The 26,355-nt window shown below is 41.1% G+C and overlaps 1 protein-coding gene across 1 annotated transcript in view; it reads right to left on the bottom strand.

Moving 5' to 3' along the window:
• Positions 1 to 26,355, bottom strand: part of RYR2 (ryanodine receptor 2) — a 908,577-nt gene that overhangs the window by 156,447 nt on the left and 725,775 nt on the right. The window contains 1 exon segment of the mRNA XM_030194683.1: positions 2,877 to 2,957. Coding sequence (XP_030050543.1) covers positions 2,877 to 2,957 — 81 coding nt within the window.

Consider the following 26,355-nt stretch of genomic DNA (forward strand, 5'->3'; position numbering starts at 1 on the left):
CTCGGAGATAAACGCCCATGGAGATAGGCGTTTTCGTTCAATTATGCCCCTCTTTGTATACCAACCTGTATGTATTTTAGGTCTCTGTGAGGAAATGTATGCACACCAGATTTCAGCTTCTTATATTTATAAGCAACTTCAATAATTCTCTAGCATACTAACTTCTTCTCTTCAACAAATCTGGGAGTCTAAAGTTGGTATGCATTTGTCTCAGGCCCAATGGCAACCTTTATGGACCCACAAAGTTCATTGTGCTGCTTCTGCTTCCTTAACACAGTCCCTAAGAGGATCTTTTACAAAGCCACGTTAGCATTTTTAGCTCACGGTAAAAATCAGCTGGCAGTAAGAAGTGAGATGCCCATTATATTCTTATGAGTTAAAAACGCTAGCGCGGTTTTGTAAAAGGCCTCCTAAATTTGTTGGCTCAAAGGGCTCTGTGGTCACCTGTATGACTGCATCAACTGGACTCTCGAACTGCTAATAAATGCTGGTCTTGCGCATCTCATCTGGGGATGTTTTATCATATGCTATTTTTCTGTCAAATCATATCCTGGTTCTGAAACCAGCTATGGTAGAAAATTTGCTATGGGACAACAGGGCAGTGCCGAAAAGCCCAAAACAGTAGGGGGCCCATTCTCCCCTAGCTTTCATTTATTGTAATCACTTTTGATAAGTAGTTAGGGGCCCATGACCCTTATCTCCAGGGGACTCAAACTACTGTCAATCTGCCCCTGTCTCTGTGCTACTTTAACAGTGTCAATTATCTTACTCTTATATACTCTTTGGTCTGCCTACCTGACCATCCCTGATGTTCAGTAAGTCATCAAGACAGGAGTGAAGCCTACTCATTCCTGCCCATCTTTGCTCCAGCTGTAAAATGGTGCCACTGACTGAAGAAAGCTCTACAGAGCTTGAGAATATCAATAACTGAAATCTTTTGTCACCTTGATGAGTATTTATTGGTCTAATAAAATGGCCTGCTTGCATACTAAATTTGTGCAAATTTATAAATGAATATATTAGGATATTTATATTTAAGAGTTAATATGGAAAGTTGCAATGACACTAACCTTTTGGACAGATCTAAGGGCTTCATAAAATTGTCCCCACTGACAGTGAGATATGAAGTCAGATACAATAGGAGTAAAGTGCCCTCTAACACTCCCTAAATAGGATGTGTCTTTAAGAAGCAACTTCACAAAATGTTCTTTAGTCACAGGAGTATGTTGGAGACTCAGAGGTCCTTTTACTAAGGTGCGCTAAAAAATGGCCTGTGGTAGTGTAAACGCAAGTTTTGGGTGCACGCAGAATCATTTCTCAGCACACCTGTAAAAAAGGCCTTTTTAAAATTTTTGCCGAAAATGGACATGCGGCAAAATGAAAATTGCTGCGTGTCCATTTTGGGTCTGAGACCTTACCACCAGCCATTGACCTAGCGGTAAAGTCTCACATGGTAACTGGGCGGTAATGACCTACTCATGCCATATGCCACTTGGCATGCATCCAAAATGCGCGGCAGAAAATAAAAATTATTTTTCGTCCGCACATATCGGCCGTGCGCCAAAAATAAAATTACCACAAGAGTAGCCACATGTTAACTCTATTTTGGCACGCGTTGGGCACACATACACGCTTACAGAGCTTAGTAAAGGCCCCTCGGGGAGGAAAGCTTACACATTAGGACTAAAAGAGTCATCAAGACTAAAAGGTGAAGACTAGTGAATGAGGAGATAGTTCCACATTGTTTGGTCTCACTAAAGTGCCATATGATTTTGGCTGTTGGGAGTCATGGAGAAGGACAGCTCTGCAAAGAGAAAGTCTTCCTGCTGTCTGGCCTCTGGTCTATGAGAAGGAATTAGTGCTGTAAGAAGGGGGTCTCATTCTCCAAAACGTACCAGCCTAGTGGATGGAAAATCTAGTATGTGGTGTTTCAAATTTCATGAACTGTGAAAAGCTTCATTGTCCAACTTACAGAACTGCTTATATGCAGTGGCATAATTAGGCAAGTTAACAATTGCTGTTAGTAGTTTTAAATACTTTTGGGTTATAATTGATGCTCACTTGACATTTGAAGAGCAAGTTTCTAGTCTTATCCATAAGGGCTTTTATGTCCTATACCACCTGCAGGAACTGCAACATTGTTTTGATGAATCTACTTTACATGTATTTAACCATGCATTTGTTGTTTCACAATTAGATTATGGTAATTTGGTTCATGCAGGGCTTACACAATGAAGTTTAAAGCGGCTGCAAACTTTGTAGAATACCACTGTTAGGCTGTTAGGTAATATTAAGAAGTATAACCATATTACATCTGTGTTTAAACACTTTCATTGGTTGCCAATTATCCAGAGAATTTTAAGATTAAGATACTGAAACTAACTCATTGTGCTTATTACAGCTGACATCCACCTTACTTAATTCCACGGTGATACCGTATATACCTAGTCAGGTTTTAAGGTCATTACAGGATAATCATTTGGTGTTACCCTCTTTCAGGCTGTCCAGGTGGGAATGGTTTAAAAAGAGAGCTTTTTGTTGGCTGACTCCATCCTTATGGAATGAGTTGCCAAGAGCTGTTCTACAGTTTAGGAAACACTGGCCTACACAGAATCATTTCCAGTGGAGGCTCACATTTTTCTCCTGAATAGATCAACTGGACACTAGGAAAACTCGGGGATTTCATTGCAACAGGTATGAAATTGGTGATTTCTAATTAATTTAGGTCCTGTGCATCTTTGCTATCCTTTCCTTTTCAATTCCAGAATCCATACATCCTTTTGCAATGTATAAGCAGCTTATAACAGCTAAAAGTTTACAGTTAATCCATTGCTTTAACTGCCTTCGTTCAGATGACTATCAGCTTGCCCACAAACCTGAGTTATGCCCTTCACAAAGCAACTGGAGGAAACGGAAGAGATCACAGGTAAATTCATCATCCTGCATCACTTTCTCTCCTGCATAAGGGCCAAATAGAAGAACAAAATCAGTACATATTGCCAAGCCTTGCCAACATCTCTCTCTTTCTTCAGTTTCTTCTCTCTCTTCATCTCTAACAAAAATAAAGACAATGAGGCCAATATTCAACCTGTTGGAGGCAGCCCACCAAAGTGCCCCCTGGCCCCGGATATTGAATTCCAGGCCATTGCCGGTGACCAGCATTGAATATCCATTTTTTTTTGGCCAGCTCAAACTTAAGCAGCTATTTCAATATTCAGCGCTGGCTGGTTAAGTTTATAGCAGCCAAAGATAGGCTTGCTATTTAGGTGGTCCGATTGAGCAACTAAACTTAGATGGTCAGTTCTGAATATAGCCAGTTATTTTTTGGTGCTAACTAGCAATATTCAGTGGAAATAACCAGTTATTTTGCACTGAATATTAGTGGTTAGGCACTGAAATGCTATTTAACTGGTCAATGGCCATTTCTGGCCAGTTAAATAATGATGAATATCGGCCAGGTTGTCTGCATGAGTTTGCAGTTCAATATTTAATGACTGATAAATCATACATGGTGTATGACTGGTAGATTAGTTTCCAGGTTATCTTTTCTTTATTAATCTCAGAAAAAGAATACATTGCTATGCAGAGATTTGACACCTATATATGAATGGCAGCATGGGCATGGCAGCATTTTCTAAAATAATCAGGCATTAGCACTTTAATTTATGGCAGGCATGAATTCTGTACTGTATAACATTGAAAACATTTATTTTCTCCATAGATGACACTGTGGAATGCATTTGACCCTGTGGAATGCATTTAACCACTTACAGAAAATATATTAGTTCAATGGAAAATCTTTAATAGATGCAAAAGAAAAACTAACTCATAGTAATGTATTGCTCATAAAATATCTCCATTGCTTAATAATATAGTGAACATTATTGTTCAGTTATCAATTGTTTCAAATTATTTGTAAGAATATTTTGTTTGCTTCATTAATATTTTGTACATTCTACAGGCAACTGTACTGTAGTATAAGTTAGGATTATGATCCTTGGATATCTGCTCTGAGCAGAATTAGCAGAATAAAAGTTTGGACAGACAAATAAATGCTATGGTGAAATCAAAAGAACACTGGCAACTAGGTTTACTACAATCTGAACAGAAGGCATATAAACAGCTCAAGGAAAAAGGGGGTAGATTTTGTTAAGCATTTTAGCTATCTAATGACAGAGAGAGGCGCTAGATCAGCTGAAGTTACCTGTCTAGTTTTACTGGGTGCTAAAATGAGTACTTCAAAATGGACAGTCCTAGGATCAGGATTAGGTTGAAGGGAGGAATTTAAGCAGCTTATGTAGGAGTCAAAGCAGTTTTAATGAGTATTAAACACGATCTTAACACACGTGTATATTAGTCTACATTGTCATTACTGCTAAATTAACAGACTGGCACTACAACATAAAAACAGAAGATACATCATGATAGATCAGGTCAAAAATTCAACAAGCCTAGCATCCTGCCTCCAACAGTAAACAAATCAAATCAATGGGAAGTATCAGGCAGATCCCATTTCTTTCAGTTCTCTCCCAGGAATCAGTGGTAGCTTTTCTAAGATCCATTTGACTAGAAATTGTTTAAGGAAGTTTCCACCAGGAATTTGTCCAAACTTCTTTTAAACACAGATATGACAGCTATCTTTACCACATCCTTTGTCAACAAATTTCACAGTTTGATTGCTCACTGAATGAAAATCACTTTCTCCAATTTCTTTTAGATTTGTTACTGTTTAGCTTCGCGTAGTGTTCCCTAGTACTGGTGCAATCTGAAAAAATAAGCATAAATAACCTTTCCTTGTTTACCTGTTCCTCTCTCATCTCCCTCCTCAGACATCTGTTCTCTTAACTGAAGAGCCCTACTCTCATAGGCAGCTGAATAGAGTGGGCTACAGGTGGCATGCCTTCACCAATATTTTGCCCAACACAGCATCAACAACTAGAAAGACTGTTTGGTCCCCCCTCCAACCAAAAAGATGTTACACTGCCTCTGCAATTTCTGTTTGGCCTTTCTTTGTAAGGAATCCATTTCAACTCCTTTATCATTTTTGTCACACTTCTCTGAAACCTTTTCTAGTTTTGCTATATGTTTTGAGATGTGGTGACCAGAACTGCTAAGATTCCGTGGATCCATTCCTTCTAAACCAGATTCCTTTGTGTTTATCCCACACATGTTTGAATTCCATTACCGTTTTCATCTCCACCAGGCATTCCATGTATCCACCACTTTCTCCATGAAAAAATACTTCCTGACATTACTCCTGAGTCTACCCCCCTTCAACCTCAATTCATGTCCTCTGGTTCTACTGCCTTCCCGTCTCCGGAAAAGGTTTCTTTGCGGATTAATACCTTTCAAATATTTGAACATCTGTATCATGTCACTCCTGTTTCTCCTTTCCTCCAAGGTATACATGTTCAGGTCGGCAAGTCTCTCCTCGTACGGTTTGCAATGCAAATCTCATACCATTTTTGTAGCTTTTCTTTCCACTGCTTCCAGTCTTTTTACATCTTTAGCAAAACATGGCCTCCAAAACGGAACACAATACTCAAAGTGGGGCCTCACCAACGACTTGTAGAAGGACATCAACACCTCCTTTCTTCTGCTGGTTATATCCCTCTCTATGCAGCCTAGCATCCTTCTGGCCACAGCCGTCACCTTGTCACATTGTTTGTTCACCTTCAGATCCTCGGACACCAATACCCCAAGGTTTCTCTCCTGAGTCGAGCTTACTAATCTCTCCCCTCCTATCTGGTATCTCTCTTTAGGGTTTCTGCACCCCAAGTACATCACTATACACTTCTTGCCATTAAATGTTAACTGCTAGACCCTCGACCATTCTTCTAATGTTCGTAGATCCCTTCTCATCATTTCTACTCCCTCCAGGGTATACACCCTATTGGCTATTTTCGTGTCATCAGCAAAAAGGCAAACCTTTCCTTCCAACCCTTCAGCAATATCTCCCACAAAGCATCAGCACAGACCCCTGGGGAACTCCACTGCTTACCTTCCTTTCCTCTGAGTGGATTCCATTTGCCATTATTTATTTATTAGGATGTATTACAGCTTTTTTGAAGAAATTCACCCAAGACAATGTACAGCAAGGTTGTAGGGGAGCTTTGGATGATGAGGGATCTTCAGGGTAGAAGGAGTGTCATGGGGTTGTCTTTGGGCAGATAGATGTCCTTTGGGGGGGGGGGGGTTAGGGCAAGGGGAATGTAATTGGTGGGGTCTTCACAGTGGGGAGGATCTTTGGGGCAGGAGAAATCCTTCAGGGGTTTGGAGTGGAGAAAATATCATTCAGTGGAGGTCAAAGGGAAGGGGGCAGCTCTTGATTCTAAGCATCAGCCCCTTTAAGGCATTCGTGAGCATCCCTAACAATTCTCTCTCCAAATGTAATCACACAATGTGACACCTGCAAACAAGCCTTCTCCAGAGTAGAAGTCATACTCCAAAATTTTCCCAGAAAGCCTTAGTCTAACGCAAGACTATGCCTAGTTCAGTAAACTGGTGAAAGCCTTGCTTTTCTCCCAAGACTGATGGAAGAAGAAATGAACTAGACAGTCACATATAAAAGTACTACCATCAGCTGCACTTCTTGCCGCAGGACTTCACATGCACCTTTTATGACTTGTGCAATTGTTTTCCTTAAGTTAGTCACACTTATCTCTTGTTCCTCTATCTTAGGAGTAGGCAACCTGTGGAACCATGGGCCAAATACAGCCTACCGTTGAATTTTATGCGGCCCACAAGACCATGAAAAGTATATACAGAAAAAATCATTAACTAGAGTTTTTGCGATTTTAAATATTGTATTTTGCAAATATTTTCAGAACAGCCACTTTAGTAGTTTGTGTCCATTGCTTTTAGTTATATTTTTACTTATTTTTCACAGAAGGTCTGTGGAGCTCTGTGTGCATTTCTGGTTCCAACATTACATAAGGTTGCAACCCACTAGGGGTAGTACATTCTTGAGGTCCCCTGTGCATAAAGGTTGACCTCCCTAGCTCTATTTTATCTGTCTATATTTGCCACCTCCGCTTACCCTCTATGCTGTCTATTAGGATGTTTTCATGTGTATTATGTTGACATTAGAAGTAGCATACTAAGTTATATTGTATACTGTTATTTAAATGATTTTACTGCTTTAATCACATTGCTTGATAGAGACTTGAGTTAAGATTGGGTGTTGTTCATCATTTAATAAAGAATTTTTTTCATCTGGAACATCGTCCACTGAGTTTTGAGTCATCTTTGCTGTTCTGCTAGATACTGTACATTATTGCGGAGATTTGTTTCTTCTGTGTCTACATCGATTAGTATAAACGACCCAGATATTGGTGCCAGGTTTGTGGATATTTTGGTTTCCTTATTTCCTTTATGATGTTTTCATGGTGTTCTTTATCCCATCGATGTGGACTTTGTATTCAAATATATGAAATTTCAAAAAAAAAAAAAAAAACAACAACAAAAAAGAAAACAAAACTTATTGCACATAGGTGCAGTTAAAATATAGGTAGTCTGATGTGAAACATGCACTCTGAGAAAAATAGTGTAGCAGAACCCTCTTGGGTCTCCTCTCCTCTGAAAATTTTTTTAAATATTAACCAGGAATTAGCCTGTTATACTCCTCTCATAAGAGCCGTTTGCAAACGGCTCTTACAAGAGGAGTATAACAGGCTAATTCCTGGTTAATATTTAAAAAAATTTTCAGAGGAGAGGAGACCCAAGAGGGTTCTGCTACACTATGTTTCTCAGAGTGCACATTTTACATCAGACTACCTGAGGTTATAAAGACCCCTGAGGTAGGCCTTTGGGCCGAAACATGGCCGTGTCGGGTCATTTTTTTATGCGAATAAACAATTTTCTTGGTATCCTCATTCATTCTCCTCACTTTTTTGTTTCATATCTCACGGTTTCATGAGGGTTTTCACCTCCTTTTTGTTTTTCCGTTAAAATATAGGTAACATTTATTCCCTGTAACATCCCCAGCACTGCTAAACTAGGAAGTAGAAGTTCTTAGCTAGGTATTAAACTCGGTATTGCTATATGGAAGTGGACTGTACTTATCATCTGATCCAAATGGCCTCCCCAGAATGTGATTTCTAATATAAATGAAGCTGTATGAAATTTAGCTTGAGTATATCCTTTGTTTTCACATACATAAATTCAAGCCTGCACACGCAAACCGTGAGTACATATATCATATATTGGGGTACACATACCATATATATATATTGTAAGGAGTATGGTAAGGAGTCTGGAGAAAGAAAGGGGGTGGGGAAGAACCCCAGCTACCAAAAAGGGAAAGATGACACGGTGGGGGTTCCGATCCTGCCCAAAAGGGACATAAGAGTAGAACACTACAAGTCCCAGAAAGCCCCAGGAGAGCACCTGGTAAGGGGGAGAAATAGGGTGCACCTCCCAGAGGCTCCAAAAGGGGGCCAACCAAAAAGGGAGAAAGCTGAAGCTCTACCCTGGTGGAAAAAGTGGTGGTGGAAAAAAGGGGCGGAGAAAGAACAACCCCAGAACCCGGTTAATGAGGGAAAAGGGAATCAGCTGGAGGGGGGGAGGGGAGAGGAGAAAATGGACTGGGCTCCAGAGGAGAGGGGAGGAGAGGAGCCAGAGGCGATGGAAGAAGGAGAGCCAGAGGAGGTCCCTGAGGAACCGATGGAGCTGTTGGCTCTGACTCAGTCAGAGCAGGAGGTATAGGGGGCTGTCCGGGTCATGCGGGAGGAGGTCAGGAGAAAAGGCTGACCAAGAGGGTGGGACCCGGAGGCTTTGAGCCCGCGCAAAACCTTGCTACTTTGTGATACTGTGTTTGAAAAGCCTGGCTACATTTAGGGCGGTGTTTGGAAAAGCCCTGCTGCAAGTGGAACTGTGTTTAAAGGCCTTGCTACTTTTTGAGACTGTGTTTGAAAAGCCAGGCTACATTTAGGGCTGTGTTTGGAAAGGCCCTGCTGCAAGTGGAACTGTGTTTAAAACCCTTGCTACTTTGTGATACTGTGTTTGAAAAGCCTGGCTACATTTAGGGCTGGGTTTGGAAAGGCCCTGCTGCAAGTGGAACTGTGTTTAAAAGCCTTGCTACTTTTTGAGACTGTGTTTGAAAAGCCAGGCTACATTTAGGGCTGTGTTTGGAAAGGCCCTGCTGCAATTGGAACTGGGTGTAAGAGCCTTGCTGTAAATTGAAAGGTGCTGGAAACAGCCTGTCTCCCCAGGGAGCCGGGTTTTGAGTTGAAAGATCCCTAAGGAAGTGAGACAACAGAGGAGAAGGGCTCTGAGCTGAGGACCAGCAGGTTCTTTTCTACAATATGTCTTAAATAACTTAGCCTGCTCATTTAACATTTGCTGAAATGCCACTATTCTCTTAAAAATGCTGTCATTGCCCATGCTGAAGCAAATATGATATGGTTACCGGAATGAATAGTGTTATGTCTTCATGATGCACCAAGACTCTGATGTATGTGAACAAACAAACAGTTATCATAAGATGAGCAATATACAGACAAAACATAAAGGAGTCCTTGAAAGTGCTTCAGATCCCTCATTTTGAGCCCCATGTTATCTTGACATAGACAGAGAAAGAGACTTTTCTTGCCACATTTTTCCCTATTAGATAGACAATAAAGCATAGAAAATATTGGAAAACTGTGATATTGATTGACTCTAAATAGAAAGGTTTACCCAAATGCTAGTTGCTCTAATGAAGCTTCCATTTTGCTACATTTTATCACTTCTGTAAGAAAAAAAGGATATTTCTCTGAATGGAGTTTTATAAAACTAATCATTTTACTCTTCAAAGACTGAAACAAACCATTTTTGTATGTGTAAACTGTGGTAAAGTGTAAGATCCAAAACCAGCTGACTTCCCAACATAAACACAACAGGGAAGATCACTAGGATTTTCAGTTTGTTTTTGCTTTGTTTGACCTTTCTTCTCTCAATTTTTGAAGACTTCTCAACCCATTTTGCAAATTTGATTTAATACAAATTTTCTAACACGTTAACCAGGGTAATTTGTAGATTAATATATTACATCAATTTTGCGCCCACTACATTTTTTAAGGCACACTAACAAATCGAATGTGCACAAATAAATGCACGTCATTAAGATCATATTTGAAATGAGTAAAATCTAACTTCAGTAGCACACTGATGCATAACCCCCACATATGTTCACACTTATATTATATCATAGCATTAGGTGCAAAGTAGGTCCATTAGTTTGTTTAAGAATACTTATTATCAGCAGTAAATGGCTTATAAGCCATTCCCAGCCGCAGCTAAATTAACCCCAGATATTCAATGCCGGGGCATATGGAACTCCCAACACTGAGTATCTGGGTATGTGGCTGACCTGGAAGTTAACTGGGCAGTGGTTGATATTCAAACCAGTGCCCATTTTGGCATATAAACTGTGGTTGCTTAGTCAGTTAGTGGAATGAATATCACCGCTAACTGGCTTACTAAGCTGCGGGAAAAAGTGGCCTTAGCGTGCCCTTAGATGGGTCTTTCCTGTGCACTAAAGACCATTTTTTCTGCAATAATAAAAATGGTGTTTTTTTGTATTTTTTAGTGCAGCTATTTTGTAAAATTGCCACATGTGCACTTACTGATACCCATTTTGAAGGTGGTAAGGGCTCATATGTTATTCATGTGCCCGTGGGCCAAGACCTCCCGAACTTTGGACTCCAGACCCCTTCAAAATTGTATGAGTGGCCGGCTAGGATGCCCAACCTGAGACCTGGCCCATGCTGCCTCAGCAGCGAGGAAGCCAGCAGGGTGCTTCAGCCATGGATGCCACCATTTCTGCACATGCTGATTTCTAGCTCATTTCTAAGCACTTACAGAAGTGCTAGCATCTGCAGATGAAGTACCCTGCCAGTATCCTCATTGCTGAGGTAGCACGGACAGGAGCTTGGCCAACAAATCTCTTCAGCTGGCAGGGCTTTGGCATCACATGGTAACATAGTAGATTACAGCATATGTATAGTCCATCCAGTCTGCCTAAACAAGATAAACACATAGCATAAAGGTATGATGTGATACTTTATATGCATACTTGATCTTGATTTGTCTTTGCCAGTTTCAGGGCACAGATTGTAGAAGTCCACACAGCACTGGCCTTGTTCTTCAACTACTGAACATGTCATCGAAGTCCCACTTCAGCCCATCCAAATATGTCCAGCCATGATCACGGTACAGACCGCAGAAGTCTGCTGGTACTGGCTTTGCTTCTCAGTTACTGGTATTGCCCTCTAAACACAGCTCGGTGTGCTTGGTTCGATACTCGTTCCATACAGGATTCTTTTGTGTTATCCCACACATTTTTGAATTCTATTACTGTTTTCATCTCCAGCACCTCCCATGGGAGGGCATTCCAGATATCTACCACACCTCTCCATGAAAAAGTACTTCCTGACGTTATTCCTAAATCGGCCCCCCCCACAACCTCAATTATGTCCTCTAGCTTTACTACCTTCCCATCTCTGGAAAAAGTTTGTTTACAGATGAATAACTTTCAAAAATTTGAATGTCTGTATCATATCACCCCTATCTCTCCTTTCTGCCAGGGTAAACATCTTCAGGTCTTTAAGTCTCTCCTCATAACATCCTAGCCGGTTATGGAATGGCCTCTTAGCAGAGACATTGAGCAGCTCTACCTGTTCACATCCCATTCTGTGGCCAGCAAGCTCAGTGACATTTAACCAGGCAAGAGCTTCTCTTGCCCAGCTAAACCCTCTTGAATACTGACTCCTATAGTTATGTCAACATAAACTTAGCAAACACTTTCCAATTTTCACTGATCTATTTATGTTAAAAAAGGAGGAAGGAAGGCCAAACGACAGCTGGCATGTTTAAAAAGTAAGGTGAAGGAAGCTATTAGAGCTAAAAGAAAATACTTCAGAAAGTGGAAGAAGAATCTGTATGAAAATAATAGCAAACAGCACAAGGAATGGCAAGTCAAATGCAAAGCACTGATAAGGAAGGGAAATAGACTTTGAAAAGAAGATTGCATTGAAAGGAAAAACACATAGTAAAAACGTTTTTTAGGTATATTAGAAGCAAGAAGCCAGTAAAAAAAAAAAACAGTTGGATCACTAGATGAAAGAGGGATAAAAAGGGAAAGCAAGGCCATAATGAAGAAATTAAATGAATTATTTGCTTTGGTTTTCACCGAGGAAGATGTGGTAGAGATACCAGTGCCACAAATGGTATTCAGGGCTGATGAGTCAGAGAAACTGAAACAAATCTCTGCAAACCATGGAGCAAAACTGAAGAGTAGCAAATCACTTGTATTACTACCTGTTGCGACCACGCCTCAAATACTGTGTTCAATTCTGGTCAACACGTGGAGGTGTATTTCCAAAGTACTTAGGACTTACAAAGTTACATGGAGGCGTATATTCAAAGCACTTAGACTTATAAAATTTCATAGTAACCTATGGATCTTTGTAAGTCTAAGGACCCCTTTTACAAAGCCGTGCTACTAATTCTCGGTGCGGCAAATGAAGACCATTCAATTCCTAAGGGCTTCCTCTCATTTGCCGCACAGGAATCACTAGAACGGCTTTGTAAAAGAAGACCTAAGTGCTTTGAAAATGAGCCGCATTGCAACCTATGGAAGTTTGCAAGTCTTGAAAATCAGCCCCATAACATAAGAAAAGGTACAGAGAAGGGCGATGAAAATGATAAAGGGGATGGGATGACTTCCCTATGAGGAAAGGCTAAAGTGGCCATGGTTCTTCAGCTTGGAGAAGAAACATCTGAGGGGAGATATGATAGAGGTCTATAAAATACTGAGTGGAGTGGAACAGGTAGACGTGAATCACTTGTTTACTCTTTCCAAAAATACTAGGACTTTGGGGCACGCAATGAAGCTACTAAATAGTAAATTTAAAACAAATTGGAGAAAATATTTCTTCACTCAACATGTAATTAAACTCTGGGATTTGTTGCCAGAGAATGTGGTAGAAGCAATTAGCTTAGCCGGGTTTAAAAAAAAGGTTTGGATAATTTCCTAAACGTTTATAAGCCTTTATTAAAATGGACTTGGGAACATCCATAACTCCTTTATTAAAATAGACTTCGGAAAATCCATAACTTATTTCTAGGATAACAACAGTAACATAGTAGAAAACTATGTTACTATCCAGCTCATTTTCGGAAGAGAAGGGCGCCCATCTTTCGACACAAATCGGCATAATCAAAAGCCGATTTTTGACACCCTCGACGGCTTTCTGTCGTGGGGACGACCAAAGTTCACGGGGGCGTATCGGCAGGGTAGCAAAGGCGGGACTGGGGCGTGATTAGGAGATGGGTGTCCTCGGCCGATAATGGGTAAAAGAAGGGCGGCCCTGACGAGCTCTTGGCCGACTTTACTTGGTCCATTTTTTTTCATGACCAAGCCGTGAAAAGATGCCCGAACTGAGTAGATGACCACCAGAGGGAAACAGGGATGACCTCCCCTTACTCCCCCATTGGTCACTAACCTCCTCCTACCATAAAAAAAACAGGTTAAAAATACTTTTTTGCCAGCCTCTATGCCAGCCTCAAATGCCATACTCGTCCATTGCAGCAGTATACAGGTCCAGGAGCAGTTGTAGTGGGTACAGTGTACTTCAAGCAGGCGGACCTGGGGGGGGGGGGGGGTGGGGGGATCAGCACCCAAGGTAAGGGAGCTATGTACCTGGGAGCAATTTCTGAAGTCCACTGCAGTGCCCCCTAGGGTGCCCAGTTGGTGTCCTGGCATGTGAGGGGGACCAGTGCACTACAAATGCTGGCTCCTCCCACGAACAAATGGCTTGGATTTGGTCATTTCTGAGATGGGTGTCTTTGGATTCCATTATCAGCGAAAACCAAGGGTGGCAATCTCTAAGGGCGGCCATCTCTAAGGTCGACCCAAATGTTGAGATTTGGGCGTCCCCGACCGTATTATCAAAATGAAAGATGGACGCCTACCTTTTTTCGATAATACGGTCGGGGACGCCACTTTACAGGGCCGTCCTCAGAGATGGGCACCCTTAGAGATGGGTGCCCCCATTCGATTATGCCCCTCCATGTTATCCTAGAAATAAGTTATGGATTTTCCCAAGTCCATTTTAATAAAGGCTTATCAACTTTTATTTTAGGAAATTATTTATTTATTTGTTGAATTGTATCCCACATTTTCCCACCTATTTGCAGGCTCAATGTGGCTTACATTGTTCTGACATGGCGATCGCCATTTCCGGAGTGAGAGATACAGTGGTATTGCATTAAGGATCATGATTGACGTGTAGTAGATTAAGCAGTTAGGTATAAAGAGTTCAGATTAGGAATGAGGAACAAAGTGGTATTGCATTAGTGTTCATTCATGGTACAGTAAACCTTGGTAGTCAAGTATATAGAGTTAGGCCTTGTCCAGTTCTGGCTTGAGTTTCGTTGTCTGGTGTTAGGATGGATCATTTTGGCATGCCTTGTTGAATAGGTTGGTCTTCAATGATCTCCGAAAGTTAGTTAGGTCGTGCATTTTTATCACGGCGAGTGGTAATGCATTCCATAGCTGCGTGCTTATGTAGGAGAAGCTGGATGCATATGTTAATTTATATTTTAGTCCTTTGCAACTAGGGTAGTGGAGATTTAGGAATGTGCATGCTGATCTTACTGTGTTCCTGGGTGGTAAGTCTATGAGGTCTGACATGTAAACTGGGGCCTCACCATAAATGATTGTATGAACCAGAGTGCAGATTTTGAACGTAATACGTTCTTTGAGTGGGAGCCAGTGTAGTTTTTCTCTTAGGGGTTTGGCACTTTCGTATTTCCAACTATGAGTCTGGCTGCTGTGCTTTGGGCTGTTTGGAGCTTCTTAATGATTTGTTCTTTACATCCGGCATAGATTGCATTGCAGTAATCTAGGTGACTTAGCGCTATTGATTGTACCAGGCTGCGAAATATTTCCCTTGGGAAGAAAGGTTTTATTCTTTTGAGTTTCCACATTGAATGGAACATTTTCTTTGTTGTATTTTTCGCATGGTTTTCTAGTGTGAGATTTCGGTCAATTGTAACTCCAAGTATTTTCAGGCTATCTGAAACAGGAAGGGTATAGTTTGGGGTGTTTATAGTGGTGAGTTTGCTCATGTTGTGTTGTGATGAAGGATGAGACATTGTGTTTTTTCTGCGTTAAGTTTTAAAATGAAATGCACCCGCCCATTAGTTCAAGATTTGGACGCTGTGATTGCTTTCATTTGTGATTTCTTTTAGATCATGTTTGAATGGGATGTAGATCGTGACATCATCTGCGTAGATGTATGGATTGAGGCCTTGGTTGGATAACGATTTGGCCAGAGGTGTCATCATTAGGTTAAAAAGGGTCGGTGAAAGTGGTGATCCTTGGGGTACTCCACATTCTGGTTTCCATGGCGCTGATATATTCGACTTTGATATCACTTGGTATGTTCTTGCGGTTAGGAAGCCTTTGAACCAATATTAAGGGCTAGTTAATCATATAAGAGATGCTCCTCAACAGTGAACTAGCACTGACCAGGTCCTGATAAGAGATTCAGCTGCACATAAATGGATAGAAAACAAACAGAAGAACCAACCTCCACAACAAAAAACAACAGATGTGACACACAACACACTGTATATGCTGAGGGTGCCACAAAACTCTTTATTGTTGATCACATTAGACTTAACATGGGTCATGTTTCAGCCTTTAGGAGTCTTTAATGTGTCACAGTGGCGTCTATAGGCCCACTGATATCTCAAAATCTAAATAATGCAAGGAAAAAGTAGAGCAAATCACAGTCTAGGGCACATTATTTCACCAGTGAGACCACTGAATCTATAGGTTCCACTATGACACATTAAAGACTCCTGATACAGGCCTAAAGGCCAAAACACAGTCCGTATCGAGTCTGTGATCTATAATAAAGAATTTTGTGGCACCTTCAGCAAATACAGTGTGTTGTATGTCACCTCTGCTTTTTTTTATCATTCTGACATCAATGGATAGCGCTACTTAATGTCCTATCTAACCACCTCTGTGCTATCTGGTTAGTCTGGGGTGGAATCAGGGAAGAACCAGGAACTACCTGGACATTGCCAATATTCAACATGGTACCCAGATAGCAAAGACTGTCCTTAGTTAAATGGTTAACTATCCAGTGTGCTAAGTATAGGTCCTGCTCTGACATGAAGAAGCCACCAGGGGCAGCTCTCCCAGTAAAAGGTCTGGGTAGTGATCTGAAAGGGGCCACTAGAGGGAGTTCCAACTTACAGATGACAGCCAAGAGCCAGAAGGCTGGAGGGAAATGGTCTGCCCTTGTAGGATTAAGGGTAGGATGGCACATCACAGAGCAGAAGAGGGAATTTGTTTTCTGATTTATTGAATTGATTTTATCCATTACATTACACTTGTTCTTTATGTAACCAATGGTTTTATCTACTCTTGATTGACGATTGCAAATAGGTGGGAAAATGTGGGATACAAATGCAACAAATAAATAAATAAATCTCCCTTTTAACTGGTGGGCCTAGTTAAAAAGGTTCTAGACCCTTCTAGAAGCAGGAGGAGGGGCCCAGAAACAGGTGGAGAAGCTATTAGCAGTCCCATAAAAATGCACTTCCTAGGAGGAGGAATTCAGAAGTGAAGGGGGCTTTGAAGAAGAATGGAGTCCTATGGTTAACCAGAGAAGCTGATTGGAATGGGCTGAAAATCCTGGAGCACAGACCCCAAAGAAGAAGCTAGGAAAGCTAGACTGAAGAAGGTACTTCCCTGAAAGACTCAAAGAAAGAAGAGGGTTTTTTTTTTCAATGTACTTTGTGGTAGATACCAATGAGAAGAAAATACTGGATTAGCATCAGACTTGGACTAACAGTGGTGGGGTGGAGGACAGGACCATAAAGTTAAGGTGTGTGAAAGTCCTGTCTGAGGGGAGGTGGCTATTGGACTGTGACCCCTACAAAATAGACTCAGTCCTATACTGTATGTTGAATCAAAAGACAATTGTGGAAGAGAAGCAACAAACACTACACCTGAACTGGAAGATGCTGAGGAAGGAGTAGAGCCTCATTTGCATATCACTCCAGAGCTAGCAAACCAAGGATGTTTTCTTGGCCAAGGTAGCCTAAAGTTAGAAAGAAGGATCAGCAGACGCGATGAGCTGATGGAAAGGAAGATCCTGCCCTAGGAGTGCTGGGGGGGGGGGGGGGGGTGCATCGATGAAGTCACCCTAAGTTAGAGAGGGTCCAGTAGACAAGACCCTGCGAGTATGTGCCTTTGATAAAGTGTCTCTGACTAATTTCTTAGAGTCAAAGTTTTCTAGATGGCTCTACAAGTGATCTTGTGTCCTGAGGCCCTAACTAAAAGCTAGGGTCCTAGTTGGGAAAGGCCTCAACACACCAAATACTACTACTGAACCTCAGTCACACTTAAGTAACTCCTAGGAATCCCCCCCTACCTGAGTATTCAGTGCCTGTATCCTAACAGGAGTTTGGTTAAATATTGTTTCTCTATTTTTTTCTAACAATGTAAGAAAAAAAAAAAGTATATTTCAATAGCTAAAAGGACTCAACATGTTGGTCAGTTGGCTCAACTGTGAATGAGATCAATACGTATGCTTAAACCAATAAAATGTTCATCTTTTTGCAAATGTAACACAACTTTCTTTTGCCATCACAGCTGAAGACTACAAAGTTGTCACAATAAAGCTAGTACTCAACAGGAGGATACAAAGAGTTTAAATAAAATATTTGGAACATATATCATTACTTGTTTATAGGCTCATGAAGGAAGGGAAAATTGCACTTTCAAGCTCAATATGGGAAAATGGTTCTGTTTATGAAAGTTCGGATGGAAAATAATGAAAACATAAAGGAAATGTCGTGAAACTCTTGCACATATCTTTGGTTTTGAACCTTTAGCTTTTAAGTTTTTGATAATAAAGTTAACAGCAATAAAAACAAATAACAAACAGAGGATACAACACTGACTACACCACAAAACAAGTAAGAAACACATCTGTTGAAAAACCATTGGTGTGATTACCAGTGGGGGTTCCAGGATTTTCTAAGGGAAGGCATTAATTATGAAGGGGTCTCAGGGCTGACTGCATACATGGGGAGCAGCACAGGAGGAAGAGATTGGTAAGAGCAAAATTTCACAGCTACATAACCAGTTACTGTAGCTTTTACTACCTGATGCAAGGACAGAATGCAAGGAAATGAAGCTTGGAAAAATAATAGGATATAATCAATATCAAAGTAAGTAATATCTTCTGCATTTCTATATCAGATTTCAAACAAGACCATGTTATAAATTGTATCCCAGATGTCATTCCTTTTCTTTGTGAATCAAACTTCACTACCTTGGAGTTATAAGGAAAGGACATGAAGATAAAACACTCTCCTCAAGTTCTGCCCTTTGGTGCCCTTTTTAGCAATTCCCAAATAAGGTTTGTAAAATATCAGATTTCATGCATTTCTTAGATAACTAGTCTGATAATTTTGGGGATTGACAGTAAGGCAAGGATTTAAAGGCTTCAAAGAAAAATCCATTATTGTCCTTGAAATGAAACATTGACTGGATTTACATAATACCACCAAGTATTAACTGAATTGAACTGAAAAAGCTATTAACTATAGTATTAGAGCAAATGGGGATACTTTCATGTCATTCTATTTATGACAAGGTTCTACAGCATTATAACTAATGTAATGTCAGAATTATTTATCTGGCACTTTAACCACCTGGGCAAACTTTTGTGACTGGGTTCCTCCCTCCCTCCAACACTTCCTTGGTCCAGTGGTGCCTTTCATCCCCCATTCCTCACAAGCCAAGCCATTTCCCATAAACAAAACACAATAAACCAAGCATAAAGGTGAAGAGCTGCTGTCTAGGGTGTTAAGTTCCTGGCCCTGCTGGTCCCACTCCTTCTAACATAAACTTTATGCTCCTGAGGGGTGGGACCAGCAAAGCCATCAGCAATGTAGTCTAGACAGCATCTCAGAACTATTAATGCTGCTTCTTTTTCCTTTGGGAAGCAGTGAAGTGATGGGGGGGGGGGGGGGGGTCAAGGGTTATGGAAGCTGCTGTACAGGGGTGGAGAGAGGAAGGAAGGGAAGGAAGGTGCTGGACTAGAAGGGGGGAGGAGAAGGAAGATGCTGGACTGGAGTGAATTCTGTGCTCATGGTTGTTTTTACCTATGGGCCCTCTTCGAATATGCATAAAGCCAATTTCTGTTATTAAAACATTCTACTGTGCACGCCTCAATTCTAACATGCATACCCAGCTATTCTTACTACTGATTCACCTCCCTCGCTTTGGGCCTCTGTTGATCTAAGTTTACTAATCTGAGAACAGCAGTGGCAGTGCTTTAGGAAAATTCTTCATTCCCTGCAAGTTGGGCCCAGGGTGTCATACTGAGCTTTTTGATCATATAGTTAAAAGCACAACACTGGACAAGAGGAAGTGATTTGTGATGACACTTCTGCCCTAGTCACATCACTAAACTGAGATTAGCAGTCCAGGGAGAGAGAGTGAGATTGGTCTGACTTTGCTACTGTAAAACTGAGTTCCCAGTCTTCTGTGAGGAAGTGGCTAGGCAAACCCTAGTTCCTCTTAAGGTACATCCTCCCTGGACCACCTCAAGAGACACAAACCTTGGAATCCTAGGCAGGTGGACATGGTCCAGATCAGAGAATAAACCTTCAGAGCATGGGAGAGTCAGAAAGGCCCTGGGGGAGTTGAGGGAAACCTGACTCTCTCACCCTGCCAAGGGTGGTTGAAGGTAGCCTCCATTCCCTGCCAGCAATAGCTAAGAGAAGCCTCCAAACCTGGCCTGACATAGCTAGGGGATTGCTGAGCAGGAGTTCAAGTACTATAGCCTGCAAGGTAGGACAGGACTGTACAAACAAGGGGCAGAGACTGCTAGAACTCATTTTTGTGTTTGACTGTCAGGCCTGTTGGAGACCAGGCCTTTGTGGTGGTTACAATGAAGGATTATTTATGTTAAATTGATTTGCCCATCTAAGAGAGAAGACAGGCTTATGTTATGCAGTGAACCTCCACAATAGGAAAACAAAACTTGCAGGGAATGAAGAATTTTCCCAAAGCACTGCCACTGCTGTTCTCAGATTAGTAAACCTAGATCAACAGAGGCCCAAAGTGAGGGTGGTGAATCAGTAGTAAGGACAGCTGTAAACTACAGGCCGGTAAACCTCACTTCAGTTATTGGAAAAGTAATGGAAGCGATGCTGAAGGAAAGGATAGTGAATTTCCTGGAAGCCAATAAGTTGCAAGATCCGAGAGAACATGGTTTTACCAAAGGGAAATCGTGCCAAATGAATTTCATTGAATTCTTTAACTGAGTGACCAGAGAATTGAAGCAGGGACGTGCTATAGACATAATCTACTTAGATTTCAGCAAAGCTTTTGACACGGTTCCCCACAGGAGGCTCTTAAATAAACTGGACAGGCTGAAGATAGGACCTGACGTGGTGAACTGGATTAGGAACTGTTTGACGGACAGACATCAGAGGGTGGTGGTTAATGGAATTCGCTCGGATGAGGGAAAGGTGAGTAGTGGAGTGCCTCAGGGATCGGTGCTGGGGCCGATTCTGTTCAATATATTTGTGAATGACATTGCGGAAGGGTTAGAAGGTAAAGTTTGCCTTTTTGCGGATGATACTAAGATTTGTAACAGAGTGGACACCCGGGAGGGAGTGAAAAACATGAAAAAAGATCTGCGGAAGCTAGAAGAATGGTCTAAGATTTGGCAATTAAAATTCAATGCGAAGAAATGCAAAGTGATGCACTTAGGGAGTACAAATCCATGGGACCCGTATGTGTTAGGCGGTGAGAGTCTGATATGTACGGACGGAGAGAGGGATCTTGGGGTGATAGTATCTGAGGATCTGAAGGCTACTAAACAGTGTGGCAAGGCGGTGTCCGTAGCTAGAAGGTTGCTAGGCTGTATAGAGAGAGGTGTGACCAGCAGAAGAAAGGAAGTGTTGATGCCCCTGTATAAGTCATTGGTGAGGCCCCACCTAGAGTATTGTGTTCAGTTTTGGAGGCCGTATCTTGCTAAGGATGTAAAAAGAATTGAAGCGGTGCAAAGAAAAGCTACAAGAATGGGATTTGCGTTACAAGACGTATGAGGAGAGACTTGCTGACCTGAACATGTATACCCTGGAGGAAAGGAGAAACAGGGGTGATATGATACAGACCTTCAAATATTTGAAAGGTATTAATGAGCAAACGAACCTTCTCTGGAGATGGGAAGGAGGTAGAACTAGAGGACATGAAATGAAATTGAAGGGGGGCAGACTCAAGAAAAATGTCAGGAAGTATTTTTTCACGGAGAGAGTGGTGGATGCTTGGAATGCCCTCCCACGGGAGGTGGTGGAGATGAAAACGGTAACGGAATTCAAAAATGCATGGGATAAACATAAAGGAATCCTGTTCAGAAGGAAGGGATCCTCAGAAGCTTAGAGGAGATTGGGTGGCAGAGCTGGGGGGGGGGGGGGGGGGCTAGTGCTGGGCAGATTTCTACGGTCTGTGCCGTGAAAAAGGCAGATACTAATCAAGGTCAGGTATACACAAAAAGTAGCACATATGAGTTATCTTGTTGGGCAGACTGGATGGACCATGCAGGTCTTTCTCTGCCGTCATCTACTTAGTAAATTGGCCCTTGAGAGAGAGACGAGGAGGAGCAAAGGAACAGAGCAGAAGGAGAGTTAGGAGAAGTAGCAAAAGATAAGAAGGGAGAGCAGGAATGCATCTGTAAATACTATGTGTCAGCCAATATTGGAGTATGGTACTGGCGGGAAAGGCATGACTTCAGGTTTCTCTAAAAGGTTCTCAATCCAGTCTTTGGAATACGTCCTGCCAGCTTAGGATATATTTAACAAATATGCATGACAGATGTGCATGCACTGCCTCCATTGAATGCAATTTTGTCTCATACATATTTATGGAAGATATCTTGAAAACACAACCGATGGGGAGGGGGGTAGCTTAATGACTAGGTTAAGATCTACTGCTCTAAATGAGGGGAAGGGGGTTTGCCCAATGAGATGGTAAGATGCAAAAGAAGTCGAGAGAGATTTTGTGAAATGTTTTTAAATATAGCTTCTGTCAGCATGGGAGGGTGTGGAACTGGTGGTCAGCTTTCAGAGTACATTGTCAACCGTTCACAACAAAACATTTTAGTGCACACACTAACAGTTGCTTCTTAACTGTCAACTCTGCTTTTCTGCATGCAAGGAATAATGGGGAATCTTATGAAAGAGAAATATGGCATCTGAACCGCATCAATTCATGACTGCATAATGTAAATCCAGCCAATGGTACAACACAACCCTCCCTTTTTTTCTAGTGCCCCCCCTCAAATATATTCTGGATCCACCACTGATCTCCTGTGCTTGCATTGAGCTACATTTAATACACAACAGAGATACCACAGAAGGACCACACCACACATTTCTATTATACACCCAACCACTGCAAAGACTGGGCCCATTAACAAACAGAAAAGGAAACTAAAATTAAATAATTAAAAAGAAAAAAAAAGCTGGCTGCTCTTACATCTAGTGAGCCAGTTACTGTGCAAATCCTGAGAGAGGGAGGAAGAACAAAAAGATGGAGAAAGTTGGTACAAAAACACCCTTGAAAATACACAATAAAAATAAAGAACCCACTTGTTTAAGAGGAGAAAAAGAAAACAATTGGATTCAGGATCTGTACAGTACTGAAATGGAGCTAACAAAAATGGGTGTAGGGGAAATCAAAGGCAAGACTTTGATTAGAATAATTACCACGCTCATGAGTGATCACTGAGGAAGGGAGGACAGTACATTAATTTGAAAGAAAAGAAAATGGGAAAAAAAGAAAAGGTTGAGATTTTGTTTTCTTTTAGCAGCAAATACAAAACATACGCAGTAATAGTTCTTGCAAATTAGTTGTAAATTAAAGACAGAGATAAAAAACAAAACAAATGAAAACAAAACAGCTCAAAAGAAAAAGGCAGATTAATATCCCAGTCAAAGTGAGTTCATTTAATTACATGTAATCAATGAAAACTTGCTTTCAGAAGCTATTTCTGCATGCAAATTTTGAGACTATATTTAATTATAAAGAACACAAATAAAAACAAACCCCAACAAAACAAAATTCATTTCAAAATACAGTTAATTTTCTTTGTCCTGAAGATTTAAGAAATTGGTTTGAAATGTCTATGAAAAAGTCAAGTCTAAGGGGCCCTTTTACTAAAGGGTTGCCGTGCAGCTACGGGCTTGCCACATGGCAACCCTGAACTACTGCCAGCCCAATATGGATGCTTGTGGCAGTTCCACCCCCAGCGTGCGGCATTTCCGGCGCTGCTGGAATTTTTGCAAAATCAATACTGTGGGAGGTTACCCGGCGATAATCAGGTAGCGCAGGTTACCACCAGGTTAGCACAGGAGCCCTTACAACAACCTCAATGGCTGGTGGAAGTACTCCCCCCAAAATGGTCGCGTGGCAAGTGCAAACTTACCACACGGCCATTTCGTTTTTCCACCTTTTTACCTGCTGCAGTAAAAGGGAACTCTGTGTGAGGCAAAAACTCACACTGCCTGTAGCACAGGGCCCCTTTTACTGCAGCTTAGTAAAAGGGGCCTTAAATCCTTTCTGGTAGATGAGTAAGCCCCTGAGAAATTCAACCTTGCCCTGTTATGACATGCAAAAAGAAATGGCCGACATTCATGGCTTGTTAACTTTTGGGTATGATTTTAGACAGGGCATAAATTCAAGTGAGGGGCCCTCAAACAAACAGTTTGCTGTGGGCTCTTCCACGGTGAAGGGGGAGGATGGAGGAGCCAGGCAGAGCATAGCAAATATTATTTAATTTTAGTAAAGTTGTCAAGCCTCCACCCTCCATTTTTTTTCAGTTAAATTACTTGACGCCACCCAGCAGCTAAAGAAGTGGTCATGGTCCGGCTTCTGGTTTTGTGGAGAAAAAGAGACTGTGAAGCTAAGTATTTTAAGCTGATTTTTTGCTATTTCATTAAAACTAAATATTTCCTTTGGGAAGTTTTTTGCCAATGAAGAAGAAGTCCTGCTTTACCAGCTGATAGCTGAGAGCTTTTCAAGGCTTTTTCCTCCCTTTTTAGTATTTTGAGTAGTTTCATTTCTTATTTACCTTTATAGAAGGAATCTCTATTTGTTTTATTTCTACTGTTAGATACTGAAGATTCCTTTCTCAAATATAGTTTCTATAGAAGCACTAACCGTAACATTCTATATATTATGCCGAGATTTCCACATGGAAATAGAAACATATTCCATAACAATGCATATAAGCTAACTGGTTAACAAGTTAATCAGTGACGATAATTGCATGTTAACAACCAATTATCTGCACTAATTGGCATTAATTAGAATTTACATACAGAACTGTCTAAGTGTATCCTATAATGTGCTGCATGTAAATTCTAAGTCATATAATTGAAAAGTGGGCATGGCCATGGGTGAGTCATAGGTGTTTCTAAAATCTATGCACGCTGTTATAGAATACACCTGCTCTGCTCATAATTTAGGCGCTGAGATTTACACCAGGTTTTACTTGGCGTAATAGGTCACAACTAAATTTAGTCACATGGACCGGCGCTCGGTGTAGTCTATAAATCATGTGGAAATGTAGGCTTATTCTATAAAGTACGCCTAAATTAAGGTATGCTTTATAGAATACTAGTAAAAAAGCCCCGTTTCTGATGCAAATGAAACGGGGGCTAGCAATGTTTTCTTCTGTGTGCAGGTGGGAGTGTGTGTGTCCCTGCCCTGTGACCTCTCTCCCCTCCCCCCTCTGAGTCCTTCACTGTTACAGAGCCAGCGATTTGATTTCGTGCTCTGCTGTTTTCCTTCACTGACTGTGTTACAGAGAGGGTGGGGCAGACACTCATAGGGAAACCGGATATCTCGCCCCCTTCACACTTCCGGCTGGAGGCTTCATAGAACGTTGGTGTTGCCTTTTATATAGAGAGATGCTTAAGCAAATCTCATTTCAGAGATGAATTTTTAGGCATGATATGTAGAATTTAGTCCTAAGTGCTTCATCTCCTGTAATGAGTCAGGAGTCTCATGATAGCAGCCACATAACTTGCCACTGTTATCATAAGATTTCTGTCTTGCAGTAGGGACTGAGACCCTTAAGCATTGCCCTAACTACTGAGAGGCAGGGGTCAAATAATTTCATTTGGTTGGATGTGATATGGCAACGTTTTATAAAGTAAGTAGTTTGCCATACTCTGCCTCCATATCTGTAGTATTGGGTCGCTGTGATCTTTTCTTGACTGTGCCCCCGGATTGTGGGGGTTGCTTAGGCAGGATTTACGCCACTGACTTTAGTATGAATCTGAAAGAGTGTTTCAGAGGGGCAGATCTACTGCATTTTGACTGTCAAAATGCAGTAGATCTGCCCCTCTGAAACACTTTTTCAGATTCATACTAAAGTCAGTGGCTTAAATCATTCCTAAGCAACCCCCCACAATTAAACTGTGCTCTAGTAAAATTAACCTATCTGTATTTCACATTAAATGAATTGGGCAATAAGAAAAACAACTCAGCAAAACATGTGTAGGCCGACTTGATGCCTGGTGAAGCAGGCATAAATATGAAATCCAAAATAAAATAATACATATGTACTTAAGCTCATTTCAACTGAATATAAAATAAAGAAACAAAACAAACAGATGGAAAGTTTAATAAAATGATCATTGCAAATGAAGGGAAGTTAAGGAGAGAAAAAGGTAGATGAACGAGTTGCCTGGGGTAAATATTTGCTTTAATAGTAGTGTTATTACAGAAAAGACTAAAGGATTCCAGACAAGTACATTAACAGGGCGACAGATCCCAGCTGGACAAAACAGAAATAAACACCAAAGTGGTTCAAAATCAAAAAGTAGTGTGAAATCACTTTTTATGTTTTGAAAGACAAATTAAACAGAATGAATTGGAAGCAGTGTTTCAGAACAATGTATCTTTTGGCAACCTCTCATGTTCTCTTGCATTTTGGGTATTCAGTATCCTAAACTATTCAAATACAGTTAATTTGCCAATCAAATAGTAATCTTTGCAACTCAAGCATACTTCCAACATAACTTAAAAATTTCTTCCTGTTTTAAAATGATCATAAGAATTCCTAAAATGATATTTCCCACGTTATTGAATACACTTGTGACTGTTCGTTATCTAATCTGCTCTAATATAACTTTTATTAAACCATAAGGGGCCCTCTTACAAAGCAGTGGTAAGCAATAACTCATGCTTAGCGTATGCTGAAAAAGGCACTACTGCGTGATGCGCTCAGGCACCCCTCAGTAGTTCTGGGATCAGCGCAG

Source organism: Microcaecilia unicolor, chromosome 3, assembly GCF_901765095.1.
Source record: "Microcaecilia unicolor chromosome 3, aMicUni1.1, whole genome shotgun sequence".
Lineage (NCBI taxonomy): Eukaryota > Metazoa > Chordata > Amphibia > Gymnophiona > Siphonopidae > Microcaecilia > Microcaecilia unicolor.